At 45.6% G+C, this 14857-nt stretch overlaps 1 protein-coding gene across 2 annotated transcripts in view; it reads left to right on the forward strand.

Annotated features, from left to right (window-relative positions):
- The window catches only part of LOC109428442 (uncharacterized), a 49243-nt gene extending 34709 nt beyond the window's left edge, over positions 1 to 14534 (forward strand). For both annotated transcript variants that reach the window (XM_019704207.3, XM_062844290.1), the window contains exons 2-4: positions 12015 to 12405; positions 12467 to 12916; positions 12981 to 14534. In XM_019704207.3, coding sequence (XP_019559752.3) covers positions 12180 to 12405; positions 12467 to 12916; positions 12981 to 13267 — 963 coding nt within the window. In that variant the 5' untranslated portion in view covers positions 12015 to 12179 and the 3' untranslated portion in view covers positions 13268 to 14534. The remainder of the gene's footprint in view (positions 1 to 12014; positions 12406 to 12466; positions 12917 to 12980) is intronic.
- Positions 14535 to 14857: the final 323 nt, after the last annotated feature.

The following is a 14857-nucleotide window of genomic DNA, read 5'->3' on the forward strand; positions in this document are numbered from 1 at the left end:
ATGGGAGCAGCCCTAGGGGTCGTCCAATTTTTTGATTTTTGAAAAAGGTTTATTTCCACGTAAAGATAATTGTCAGAAAATTTCAGATTGATAGGATTTATTAAACAAAAGCTACAGAGAATTGAAATTTGAAAAAGGTCAAAAAAGACCCCAAGGCCTTAACTAACGGCCTTCCGAAATAGCATCCAAAATCTGTTATCTGGCTGAACTATTGGCCTCGCACTATGGTTCACTTCAGGATTGCACACGGCACTTTAGCCACTATAGGCACAATTTAAACTTGGCTCAACTGTCTTGCACAAACGCCGATTAACTTCTGATCAATGGCCGACTTCCCAAAATTCTATCTAGCCAATCCATTCATTTTCCATTTGTTCCATCCTTCCTTCATTTTCCTTCCTTGTTGAATATCACCACCCATCCATTTTCAATCCTTTTTCCGTATTACCACAGTTGATTTATTCTGCCCTAAAAGGCCGTTGATCTAATATATTTAATACAAACTATACAATATCTATCTAATCCTACAAACCCAACATGAAACACAATCTATAAAAACACTACAGTTCCTTAACAAATGCACAAATTAAAAATAATATTGGAATAATTGTAATTAAACGATTACACTCCAAATCGTTTGAAGAAGATTTGAGCAATAAACATTGAGGGAATTCCCATCATAGCAGCCCTGTGATCAACGTTTCCGAGTAAATGTATTAAAATGGCTCGTCAATAGAGTAATACGGGGCAAAAGTTCGCACGGGGCAAAAGTTCGCAGTGGATCTTTTTCTGAACACGAGTTAAGAACCCAAATAAATTTGCATGGGTTCGACACATAATCAGGCCAGTTACTCGTCAACAAAAATTGGAAGGATTTCGTTATGGTGTGGCAGAGTTATGCGAAAAAATGTGTTTCTAGGTGTTTTGATAGATTTTTTGGGCTTTTTCGAATAAGAATTTGTAGTAACAGGAAGAAGAAGAATCTCAAAATCTCTTGATGTCAGAGAATCGTTATTCCATAGTAGTTCAAGAGGTGCACTCAAATAAACACTAAACTACTAGTGCGTCTTGCAGAAAGGGACATTGTTAAAACCTTGACGGTGGGGCAAAAGTTCGCAGTAGCTGTGGGGCAAAAGTTCGCACTAGCTTTCTGAATGTAGTACATCAATAAAATTACAGAATCTTTGCAGTAATGATGGTTTCGTATAGAAACTACTATATGTGTATAATATGTGTAGTATGTACCCTGAAATCGTTCCGGCAGAGGGTTTGAATTTTGTTTTGTAAGAAGATCCATTGTAAGGCAAACATTATGTTCACCCATTTAAATCAAGAAATGAAAAATGGTTAAAAAACATTTTAAAACATTTTCTTCGTCATCCTCGCTGTGTCTTTTCGTATGTTTCTGAAAGTCATGTTATGTTCTTCTACTTTACCGGGGTCTTTCATAGCTTAGTTTGCAAATTCGCAGTTATAATTCATCACCATACTGACGGGGATAAGATTCGATTACGGTCCCGTTCAATAGTTTTGCAGCATATTTGATTTTTTTTAATGTATTTTGTGCAACACGTATCTCTATGATTACCCCACAATGTATTTTGATAACTTCAGTTATGCAGGAAAGGACAGCTTCTTGTTAGTAGTTGTGGAAGTCTTCATAAAATACATTGTATTCCAAAGCTGAACACCAGGTCGTATTCCAGTTGGGCCGTAAAGCTAAGAACAGAAAGAAACAGATTTCACGGCTAAAGTGAAAGGACGAACATGAATTACCATGAAATAAATGAACATCACACCAATAAACTATGCTATTCAACGTGCGAACTTTTGCCCCGCATAATGCGAACTTTTGCCCCCACTATGGGGCAAAAGTTCGCATTGGAGTACTTGCATTAAAAATTGTATTACTCAAACTACGAAAAGAACGCGAAAAATTCTAGTACTACGTTTTGAAGGCAACATGATAGGGACCCGTTTAACGAAGAAAAACGATATTATTTTCTTTTCGTTTAATAGCTACTTTGTGAAGTCTGTTAGGTGCGAACTTTTGCCCCGCATTACTCTACCGATCCCAGTATGCGTTGCATGTTTTTACCTGTAATAATTTCTATATATTTACGACGCGTGCCGTACAGCCATTACAAGATCAAAACGCGTTTGACACAAGTCAGTAGTCGTCTGGCGATGTGCATGGTTTGGATCTGTGTGCATCCGCACGAGAAACAACTAAATGCATATTGTATTGGAGCTGAACACGTCACACAGCGTTTCGCAATGATCGTCCACAGTCCCAGGCCATCAGTGGAAGATTCACTGTGTTGGATGAAAAAACGATCGTGCCCTACTACCCGTGAACGATTTGATTAGTTGACAATGACATTTTGATTGTTTTATTGCTTCCCGGTGTGCTCATTCCTATAGTAGTTGTGCTCCCGGTCGGTACCTATGTACCCAGTTGCATGCGATCCATGCGCGGTTGTATCCATGGTATTCACCACGGCGTTTCCAGAAAACGTGAGGTTACTTGGATGGGGGACAGGGGGGAGCAACGGGGCACCTGAATGAAATTGCTTTGAACTTTGGCTTACTACGATGCACAAGAGTTGTTTGTCACTCGATGTTTTGTGTTGTTTTTTTTTGTCGAATGGGAGCAGAGCAGGTCTAATAGGTTCAGCCCTTGTCACACGTAGCAAAGACCAAGTACTATAGCGATCTTCACACTGCGTTGACACGTCTAACTACCAATTTTTCAAACGATTTTCAATTACATACCAGCGTGCGCACGTCACTCGGCAGTCGCGTTGCCGGTCCCGGTGGTAATTGACCAACGTGTCAAGTTCGAACTTCAATCAACCAACATCTGTTATTGATTGTCGACTCTCTCTCGGTCTCGAGTGCGTGGGTCGAGCAATGGACCAAAAATTCTCCAAATGGTCGCCGTCTGCAAAATCAACAACAATGAGACGTATGGATGGACGGAGGCCTGACCAGTCAGTGACCACATTTGGAGCGGTGGAACAAGTCATCGCCACGCTGTTCTTTGGAATCATGTTTGGCTGACTTGCTGGTTGCAACCGGTAAAAATGCGTGTAACGTAGGTATACAAACGGAGATGGATGGGCTGACTGAAGAGAGAATGTATAGAAAAATGAAAAAACACAAACTCCAACCGGACCGGACGGGGGCAGCTCTCGCCCCCATTCCCGTCCACAGCTGCCGGTTCTTTCTAGTAGTCTGCAGTCCATTAGATATGATTGTGGAGAACAAGAGATGAACGAAAGAAGAGGAATTACGGTATTAAATACCTTTCCGAATGTATGCGTAGATTGGACCATAGTTGTTGGGGTTGCAGTCATTGCATTATATTTATGTACCTACTGTAGTAGGCCTGGAGCACGCCGGTCGCGATGGGAATCGAAGCAACCGCTTGTAGACCTGGAACGAACTGATTCCACTGTTCATAGTGGTTTCGCAGCGCGGTGTCACGAACACTAATGCAAATCTACTGGTTGAAAATATGCCCATTTGATTTTGCTGGGAACAGCTGTTTTTTGTTTATTATTTTCAACCAGTAACTCAAGTGGTGTTCGTGTAATGCAGCGTGTACGTACACGCAACACTACTAAAAGCAGAAACCACTATTATTGTAGGTTTGTTCAGAAGGAATGAACCGTACCGAAAGAGAACCACAATATCGGTTCAGTGAGTTTTTTATTAATTACATTTATGAATGATTGGTACAAAAGCTACGAATTTGAATAGCAGAACCGATAGTATCACAGGGTCCAAAGGTCAATGTAATACAATGAAAATGAAAGATAATATAGGTATTTATGTAACAAGTTGCAAAAAGTAGATTTTTCCAGCACGAGTCGTACATTTATCCAACGAGGCTTGCCGAGTTGGATAAATACGAAGAGTGCTGAAAAGATCGAGTTTTGCAACGAGTTTCATACAAAATTTTATGCCATGATTTTTTCATAATGCAATTCATTTGAGTTGCATAATGTTCATAATGCAACTCAAATGAGGTGCATTATGAACATTATGCAATTATTTTTCATTATGCAACTCATTTCTGTTGCATAATAAACCAGTTCGAAAAAAGTGGCCATTATGATACCAAAATGAGTTATATAAAATAGAAATTATAATACTGAATTGCATAAAATACATTATGCCAAGTCAGGTAGTTTCATTCCGTTTTCTTCGTAACACTTGATCGAAGTGTGCTGTGCTTAAAAACACTCACAGTTCTTCAATGTCAAGAAACCCTTAACCAAACTATACATTCTTCTTGCGCTCTCCCAATGGGTTATGGGCCCAGCTGCGAAACGTTCTGTTAGGAAGTTTCTAGAAGTCAGCTAGATGTTTTTACAAGAATATTTTTCCCTCAAGCAGTGAAGATTACTGTGGAGCTTGGAATTATTCTGGACAAGCGGGTGCCCCAGGAAGTAACTGGTGTTAACACTTTGACGTTCGCGAAATAGTGACGCGACGACAATTTGCGTGCCAACTAGATTGCTTGATGTACACACTGACAGACCATGTGCTACTGGCGTGCATTGGAAGTCTAGTCGAATAACAATGCAGATTCAGTACCACACAATTACTTGAAGCGCAATCAAGTCGAGTGGAACCGATAGTTACCAGTGGATCTCAAGCTAACCCGGTATTAGACATCCTGCAAGTTTGCGGTGCAAACCTACATGGAGCTCGAAGATTTTTGTATTGCGGTGGAATCAGCGCTGATAGATGACGATACCTTTGAAGTGGTAGAAGCTGGCAAGAATAGGAAGCGGCCCGCGAAGATCATTCTGCTATTGGAATCGTTGAAATACGTCCACGTCCAGCAAGCAGGGAGAGCTCAGCAAGTATGGTCCAAACTGGAAAAAGGTTTCGAAGATCCGGCTTAGACTCCCACCTAATCGGGCGAGTCGGCCTTCTCCATAAGTTGATCAGGACGTTGATTCCATGGCCGACTACGTCAACGTGGATTCGCGATTTCTGAAGAAGGATTTAGCACGTTACTGCTAGCCGAGCTCCTGGATGAGTATCGTCCGATGATTATGGCCCTCGAGAGCTCAGGAACACTGATCACCGCAGATGCCGTCAAAACGAAGTTGCTCCAAGAGGTCCAGGTTCCATGCTGGCTACTGGTAAAAGCAGTAGCACAAACGGTAAACAAACCAAGAAGGTAGATCCCAAAAAGATCCAAAGTGTTGAAAATGACACAGATTCGGACAAACCCAAGAACACACCGCGAAGGGTTGCAATAATGCAGCTCCCAAAAGCAACGCGTTTTGCACTGTATTTTCGACGTTCGACGCAAGCGACCATGATCAGCGAAGGTGTTGAAGGTGATAGGGACGAGGTCAACGGTACTCAAGCCATAATGCAAACAAGAGGCCATTACGGTTAAGGAAGTGCAGCTGTTGCCAGAGCTCAGTACAAACCTTCTATCCGTGAGCCAAATTGTGAATAAATGACACACCGTGATTTTCACCAACGACGGATGCAGCAAAGTGGTCGATATGGTCGGTGATGTGATTGAAGTAGGTATCCATGGCAGTAATCTCTTCAAACTGGAACAGCATCGACATGACACGAATCGAGCGCTAGCTTGTTCGTCGTCCAACAGCCTGGTGGTTTGGCATCGGAGATTGTGCCACTTGTACTTCAACAGCGGTGCCTGCTAGGGTAGGCTATTATTAACCCCGAAATCCGACTGTAATGCCGGTAACTCCCAGCCCGGAAAGCTGGGGAGGGTGGGCCTGAAAAGGCTGGCACGGCTCGGATTGAAGGGAACAAGGGATTGCGATCATTGTTAGGCCCTCAGCAAGTACAAAGTAGAACGGATGTTGAGCGAAAGAGGAAGGAAAAGGAATCGCTAGATGTTTAGGAGGGTAAGGACAAAAAACCTAAATAGGAGGCGTAGGAGGTAAGGTACCAAGCGCGGGTAGGAGGTAAGGGCAACGCGCTCGTCATCAAGACCAAACAGTCAAAGCACTAGGATGTCTTGAAGGCGATGCGGAGCGACGCCAACCTTGTGGGTCTGGTAGCCGATGCGCGCTGTATTAGACGTACTCGTACGGGCGATATGATCCTCGAGCTAAGCTCGACAAGGAGCGCAAGGGCGCCGCCTACAAAAGTCTGGCGGAAGAGGTCCTTGGCGAAGGGGTCGAGGTAAGGGCTTTTACAGCGAGGGCGATTCTGAAGGTGAAGAACCTAGACGAGATCACCGAAGCGGAAAAGTTCGTCACGGCACTGCGGTAACATTGCGAGGTTCAAGTAGCCACCGCAGCTGTTCGGCTACGGAAGGGGCCGGCAGAGACACAGGTAGCCTTGGTACAGCTACCTGTGGCGGACGTCAAAAAGTCCGTTAATGTAGGGAAAAGATAGGCTGATGGTAGGTATGCCATCTGACATTCCACGAGCCACCTGAGGTTTGTTTCAGGCGTCTGGAACCAGGACACAAGTCATGGGACTTTAAAGGCCCTGACAGGAGCAAACTGTGTAGGAGATGCGACGCCAAAGGCCATAAAGCACAAGGTTGCACGAGTCCACAGACGTGTTTGATTTGTTCCGAGAAATCCGCAAACAACATACACCCAACGGGTGTCCAAAGTACCTGACCTTCAACAAAGTCGTAGTAAACAAACCACAGTGCATGTAACGCAGCTGAACCTGAATCACTCAGACGCAGCTCAGCAACTGCTTTGTCAGGCGGTTTCTGAGTAGGGGACGGACCCATGAACGATAGGTAAATACCCCGTCCAGGAGTTGGTACGAGAGCTTCGTGGTCGTCAAGGTTAACAGAGTCTTCGTCTGCCTCTGCGATGGTCACTCGAGCAGTTAACGCCGATGCTGAACTGTACGATGACAGTGCTGACAGAACGAAGGCCGGCGTTAATAGCGGGTAACTTCAATGGCAGGTCCATGGAAAGGGGAAGCCGTTTAACGAGCCAGCGGGGTCAGATTCTGCTAGAGATACTGGCTATACTAGATGTCGACCTGGCTAATGTCGGTACCTACCAAGAGTGCCTTTAGTTGGAACGGTACGGAGTCGATTATCTGTTGGAGCTAGTCCACCATGGCCACGCAGGCCATAGCGAGGCTAGCTCCGTCGATGCCTGTTTCTAAATTACAATGAAAATAAAACGCTAGACATCTTCCATCAAACTAGACGGCTGCCGACTGATACCTCAATCAGCAACCGCTACACTCTTTATTCATTCCAGGTATATACAATTGTTCAATCTTCTTCAATAACAACATACACCAACAAATCTACCTCGCTCCAACACTCCAAACTCGTACCTGAAGGTTCGACGCTATCCGAGCGCTCAACGCTACCTAACTTCCAACACTCCTCCTTAGCGTCGCAACCTTCGAAACACGATCACCTCCTCCTGGATCGAAGCTCCTCCTCACTCCAACGCTTGACAAGTGGCCCAACTCCGACGCTTGCACCAGCCTTACACCATTTCCGAGCTCCGACCAGGTCCATCTCCGAGCTCCACCTTCATGTTGTCTTCCGGATCACTCCTCCTGTCGCCAACCTCTTCGTCCAGGTGCGACCACCGAGCTGCATCCGATCCTACTCAACAATCCTGGAGCTCCTTCCGGTGACCAGCCAGCAGTCATCCAGTTGACCCGTATCGCCAACATTCCCATGAATCCTGTCCTCCGTTGCAGCCAATCCATCCGCCCAAGGATCCCGTGCTGCGACTCCGCGGCTTATGCGGCCGATCCTTCTCCCGGTCGATACGTGCTGTGGAACACGTTCCTGGGCCCATAACCTGTTGGAATCCCAGCACAGTGGACACTTTACTCGGTACCTAACCGATCTACGGATAAATTCCCGTCCCGAAATCGCGTGATACGGAGAAAGAAAAACTTTGTACAAGGAGTGCTATTTACAGACGTCTATTTACAAACAACTCTAAGTACGGACTAAGAACAAAAACAATAACAAACATTGTCATATCCATCAGCATATATGCTTCGTCAACTGTTCAAATCTCACGCATACATTCATGGACACTCACGAGCAACTGCCATCATCATCTTACCAGGGGGTTGTCACATCACTCTTATTTCAAGTCCTACCAGGGGGCTGCCACTACTCTACTACAACACTCCTCCTTAGTGGCAGTCCACTGACATACTCCTCTTGAACCAAAACGCTTTACTCCTCCTGAGTCGAACCGTGTTGATTACTGCTGCAGGTAGTACAATCCGCCGCACTTTTCACCCACTGCAAGTACCTTCTCACCATCCATGATTCTACAACTTCTCGATCCAAAAACCACGGTATAGCCATCTTCTGTTATTCGGCTGACGGATAGCACGTTCCTTGATAATTCTGGCGCGTACAACAGCTCTTTAATCTTCACTTCCACTTGCTCGCCATACATTCCAACTCCAACAATTCTTCCTTGGCCGACACTCCAAACTCGTACCTGAAGGTTCGACGCTATCCGAGCGCTCAACGCTACCTAACTTCCAACATTATCGACGTTACTTTTTGTAGTCCTGGCCTACTTAACAAGTAGTTCGGACTGGAGAGTAGACGATGGCTACACTCACGGCGGTTCGCTACAGTATTGACTACCACAACTGCAGGCAGCGGGTAGAGGAAGAGGCAGCTAGGCCATGGCCAAGCTCTTGTAGGTGGAAGACATCATACTTCGACGAAGGGGTATTTAAGGAGGCGTTCCGTGAGCCGTGAGGCCGTGAGCGAAACCTACTTGGAGACGGCGACGAGCTGGTAGCGATGCTTTCGCGTGCGTGCGATGCGACCATGCCTTGGCGAGTCCACCCTAGTAATGGGAGACCACCGGCTTACTGGTGGACTCAAGCGATTGCGGACCAGCTAGGGCTAGGCGGCGGATGCAGCGCCGCTGCTAAAGTCGCGCTGAAGGGCATGCAAAAGGCCTGCTTTGAGGGTCTCCGTCAGAGTGCCAATGCACATCGGTGGGGTGATGCCTACAGGATCATGATGACCGAGACGAGAGGTGTAATGGTTCCTATAGAGCGATCTCCAGAGATGTTGGAGGGCCTTTTTCCACCTCCCGATTCTCCTAGTCGTAGTCCTTGGCCTCCTTTCGTAGGACAACTGGGGACTGGGGCTGGCGATGAGGAGGGGGTCACCGATGTGGAACTTGCGAGGATAGCAGAGTCCCTTAGCGTAGGTAAGGCCCTAGGTCCGGACAGAGTTCCGAACCTGGCCTTAACAGTAGCTATTGAAGAGGCTCCCGACCCCGAGATGTTCAGGTTTGCTGTACAGAAATGCCTGGACGAGGTAGCTTTCCCAAAAGTATGGAAGAGGCAAAGCCTTGTTCTATTGCCAAAGGCGGGGAAACCACCCGGAGACCCGTCGGCATATAGACCAATATGCTTGATAGACACGGCGGAGAAGGTGCTCGAAAAGATCATCCTCAATAGAATGTTGAGGTACACCGAGAGTGTAAATGGTCTCTGGAGCAACCAGTTCGCTTTTCGGAAGGGGAGGTCGACCGTAGACGCTATGCTGTCGGCTAGAAAGACCGCCGAGGTAGCGCTCCAGCGTAAAAGGAGAGGGATTCGTTACTGTGCGGTAGTGACTCTGGATGTAAGGAACGCGTTCCATGGCGCCAGTTGGACGACTATCGCCGAAGCGCTCCTGCGTCTGGGGATACCCGGGTACCGCCACAAGATTCTAAAAAATTACTTCCAGAATCAAGTACTAGTTACGATACGAAGGTGGATCGGAAGGGCTTTTACGTAACCTTAGGAGTCCCGCATAGTTTCATCCTGGGTCCGGTGTTTTGGAATGGCATGTGCGACGAGGTGTTGAGATTAAAGTTCCCGATGTGACTGACAATCGTCGGCTTCGCTGAAGTCATTACGCTGGAGGTCTACGGTGAGTCGATCGAAGAAGTGGAGTTGACTGCTGCCCACTCGCTCGCAGTTGTGGAGGAGTTGATGAGCTGGGAAGTTTGTATCGCTTCAGCTTGTACATCAGGCCATCATGCCAGATGTAGTCAAAAGCTTTTCCGATTTCGAGCAAGATCATCGCAAATGTTTTTGATACGGACTTGTCCCGCCTAAGGATGCTGGTTACTCGGGCCAGTTAGTGCACGGTAGATCAACCGCGCCGAAAGCCAAACTGTTCCTTGAGTAAGATGTTGTTGACACATTCTACCGTGACGTTACAACGTTTTGACGCCTTTTTGGGCAAATTTTTCACTATAACTCGTAAATTTGACCATAAACCCTCAAATAGTTTCACATATTCGAATTCCTTGTACAATTTCCAATAAGTATGATCTGTTGAACAGTTAGTTTTGATTGAAAAAGTATGTTAAAAATGAGAATTAGTAGCGTGACGTTACAATGTTGTTTTACGCATACTTTTCCAATCAAAACTAACTGTTCTACAGATCATACTTATTGGAAATTTAACAAGGAATCCGAATATGCAAAAATATTTGAGGGTTTTCGATCGAATTTACGAGTTATAGTGAAAAATCTGCCCAAAAAGGCGTCAAAACGTTGTAACGTCACGGTAGAATGTGTCTGTTACATTGATTGGATGGTATGAGCAGCCGTATGTAGCTCGAGAACTCTAAGACACTGATTAAAATAAGTACCAGATGTTGGTAGAACTGGGGACTGAAGTTCTTGAGTTCCAAGTTCAGGATTGATTGATTGATGTGTCTTTATTAAAGAGACTTTCAGCCCTTGCCAAGTTGAGGATGTTGTCGAAACCTGGGTCTTTTATATGCTGCAATGTAGATCGTCAGTTTATCAGCTGTAATCTCCAAGTCCCCCGAAAAGTTATTGGGGATCAGATGAAGATTGGAAGCATGCTGGCATTAATGGCAATGGTGTTAATCACCGGACGGCACTTCGTAACATGCTGCTCGCGGGCCAAGGAGATGGCCGCATCGATGTTGTACTGCTATACCGGTTGATGTCTTCAGGCGTGTTGGGACACTCCTCATAGCCGACGTTATCATCGACACATCGCTGGAACTACCCCTAGCCGACTTAAGGGAGCAAAGTTTGGTCGATTCCAGAAAGTGGTACAAACTCAGATCTGGACGATCGCATGGAAGATGTTCGTAGTCACGTTCTTGAGGAACACGTCGAAAATGGAGTGGCTAAACCGGACCTCCTCCAGATCATCTTGGAGAGATCTTCCGTTTTGGCTCCGGCGACTGCTTCTCCACGCTTCTTGTCTTTCATTCACGTCTCCAGCCAGGATAAACTTCCCTCGCCGCCGAGTGAACTTGTTTCAGAGTCGATTAGTTTGACTTTTTTGGACTCAGATGATGGTGATTGGGCCCGTGGTTGTGCTTACCTCAACACCGATGACTCCAATGAGTTTTAGCTGGAAGGTCGGCAGCAGGTGGCACTTGTCGCATCGGTGCAGCCTTAAGATCCGTAAATCTGGTATGAAGACGAAAAGCTCGGGCGATGCCGTATTAAAGAAGCCGTAATGCTTGTTCTGGACTCGGTTCTGGATCGAACAAGTATTTTCGTTCAAGATCTTCATTGCGTCTACAGGGCTCACACTTGTTGATGAAGTCCTGGATCGTTTCGGAGATGGCGTTATCCTATTATAGTAAAGTAGACGGGACACTGATTATTTCACCAAAACTCTTTAATTAAATGATTATTCCATCATAAGTGTTAGTAAAATTTGGAACTACGCAATATAGATTTCAACTGTGTTATATATATATATATATATTTCTTTATTAGTCCTTCGAGTAACACAGAAAGTCAATTATCACATGAAATCGAATTCTACACCTGATGATATAATCTCATGATAGGCAATTTACTGGGCATAATTGCGAATTAATAGTTAATTATTGGAAATCCATTACATTCTAGTAAAAACCTTTCAACAAATGCTTATCGATTACCTTTCGGCTCATTGTTCAAGCTTCCACCTGGCTATGACGACCTTTATTAACAGCTATTCTCCCTCTATCTCTATCCATTCACATATCTAGTAATCAAGCGACGCCCTACGCCACATAAGGACGAGTAACCATCCTTTCATCATCATCATCATCGTCGTCATCATTCCGCACTGACCTACTTCGTCAACCACGGAAGGCTGCAGAACAACGGGAACCTCCCCAACCACCCCCGGTCAATAATGCTGACGGGCAGCGATGGCAGCCATTGCGCCCAGTATCTACGCTGCCATCGTGACCTGTCTGGGGTTTGCGTGCTTCGCGCTGAGTGCCACCGCCGTCGGGCTGCCCGCGTGGGGCCACTTCCGAAACACCGACGGTTACGAGGACCAGGGCTACTTCGGACCGTGGCGCCTCTGTCGGCAGCTGTCCTTTAGGTATCGCGAAAAATGCGGACCCGAGGTGTCCTACTTCCGGCCTTCAGGTGAGAGTTTTTGGGAGCTTTGTGGTGAAGTGTGAACTAATCAAAACTGGCCTTCCAACAGATGCCATCTTCGTGGCCGGTCTGCTGGCGACGTTCGGCTGCATTGCCTTCGGGTTCTATTGTATCCTGTGCATACTGCAGATCGCGATGATTTCCTCCCGCGAGAAGGTCGTTCTGCGGTACACTACTCTAGTCGTTCTAAAACTGCTGCTGGCGGTGATGGGAGCAGCGCTGGCCCTGATTGCGGTCATCATATTCGGAGTGTCGTCGGACAACAACCGAGGTCAGTTCAGGGTGACCCGAGGGGCCCCGTTCTACGTCCAGCTGACGGTGGTCGTACTTGCCATTTGTCTTGCCATGTTGGCCGTTTACGATCTGATGCTGGCGCGTAAGCCCAGCGGTGATCCAACGATGCTGCCGATCGGATCCGGTCACAGTGGACGGTCCACCCCGACGACCGTGGTCAATCCGGGCTACCGGGACACGCCACGGGGGAGAGGCAGTCGTGTCGGTGAGTTCAAAATGTGAAGTGCGACGATTCAAAATGAATTCTAATATACTCTGTCTTTCTTCAGGAATCTCCGTAACGGATTCATCCGGTCGACCGTACACCGGAAGCAGCGGCACCGTCAGCGGAAGTGTCCAATCGATGAACACCACCGTGACGTCGGTGTCGGCTTCGACAGTGAGCACCACTCGGACCCCGTTGCGGTCCAGTTTGAAGAAACCGCGGCCGCCCGGAAGTGCCGAAGCGCTCGGCATCCAGAATCCCGGATTTTCCGGGTCCAATCAATCTCCGCGACTTTCCCGCAACGGTAGCGTCAAGAAGGTTCGCATACAAACACACGACACCGAAGTGTAGCATAAGTAGGCGCGGTGCGTTTCCGTAGAAACGCGTAGCTAGCGCATTTGCTGTCGATCTAGACTAGATTCTAATCTCGGGTAAACGCAATCCAACTGTAGGATAGAAACGGTTTCAATCTATCTAGAAGAATAGATTTCATTGATGAGCGATGCCACTGGTTTCGCCCCCGATCATCAATAGCGAGATACTTCAAGGTCAGTCCGTTCCGTATATTGCGGATACGATTGTAGCTTTTCTACATTTAAATATTCATATACAAACACATCACACAGACATAAATCAAAACTCTAGGTGTCTAGAGGGTGCAACTTTGTTGTCGAAAGCTTACAAATTTAGCAGTTAACTTGCCTAGCACCCATTCACTACTAGCTCGTAACAGAAGCACACTTCATTCGGAAGCTAATTTACGAGACACCGCAGCGTTTTCCGTCTGGAGGACGAACACGTCTTACTAAATTTAAGTATCGTCTTACAACCATAAAAAACGAAATGTACAAACCCCCCACATCTCAGCAACCTATGAAAAACGGGAAGCATCCTTTCCTTTGTCGGGTGGCAAAGGGCGCATGCTTTAATCGATTTACGTTACAAAATTTAACGATCCGCCACAACCGCCGCCGCGGCAATTTAGTGCAATTTAGTGGGTGGAAATATATGCAAATATGTTGCGCACAGTGTCACCCAGTAGGCGGCGGTGGCGCTCGTAGCACGACATCTGTTTGCAATTGCAATGCAGTTTTATTTTAGATGTCAAACCGTCTCGAGAAACACATTTGAAACGGTTCCAAAGGAACGGACTTCGTTTAGAGCGGTATGAAACGTTTTTTCGTTAGTTGTTAGCAATGCTTTTCTGTTCTGTTTTATTTTGTCCGGTAAGATTAATAGTTAAGTTGAATGGTTTTTTATAATGTTAAAATGTTTTATTGATACAAACTACAAAGAGTATAATCACCTCTTCAGGAAGTTCGTGCAAACAAACTCTGTAAAACGGATCCGTCCGAAGATCTAGTGCACCAAAAGGAAATATTTTTACATCTACAGTTGTTTTAACAAATCAAGAATCATATCCAGCCGAGTATTTATTGCATTGTACTAGTAAAATTTTAGCATTTATCATAATCGTTTTTATCTAGTTGAAAAAAAGTATACTTTTCCGTCCAAAAACCTAATCTCACTAAGAATAATTAAACCGAAAGTAAATAGCATGGTTTTTAGCTGTAAACTGTGATTAATTTGCGAAGAAATGAATCGGCATTCGAACTAAGATACTGCCAAGGAAGAACTGTCTCGCTAAAATATACCGAAATTCCATTTACTAATGGGGGAGCGGGACATTTGGCATAAAGTCGTTTGGCATAATGATCATTTGGCATAATCGAAATGCACCCTTCTTTATTATGCCAAGTGTCCATTATGCCAAATGACCGTTATGCCAAGTGATCTTATGCCAAATGACCTTATGCCAAATGACTTTATGCCAAATGACACAGACCCTACAAATGATGCTTTCAAATATTTGAAATTGGTTGTGTCACTGTTTAATAAGATGACCTTGAAATACCTTATATTATGATATGATTTGGAAAG

The sequence above is a fragment of the Aedes albopictus genome, chromosome 1, assembly GCF_035046485.1.
Source record: "Aedes albopictus strain Foshan chromosome 1, AalbF5, whole genome shotgun sequence".
Lineage (NCBI taxonomy): Eukaryota > Metazoa > Arthropoda > Insecta > Diptera > Culicidae > Aedes > Aedes albopictus.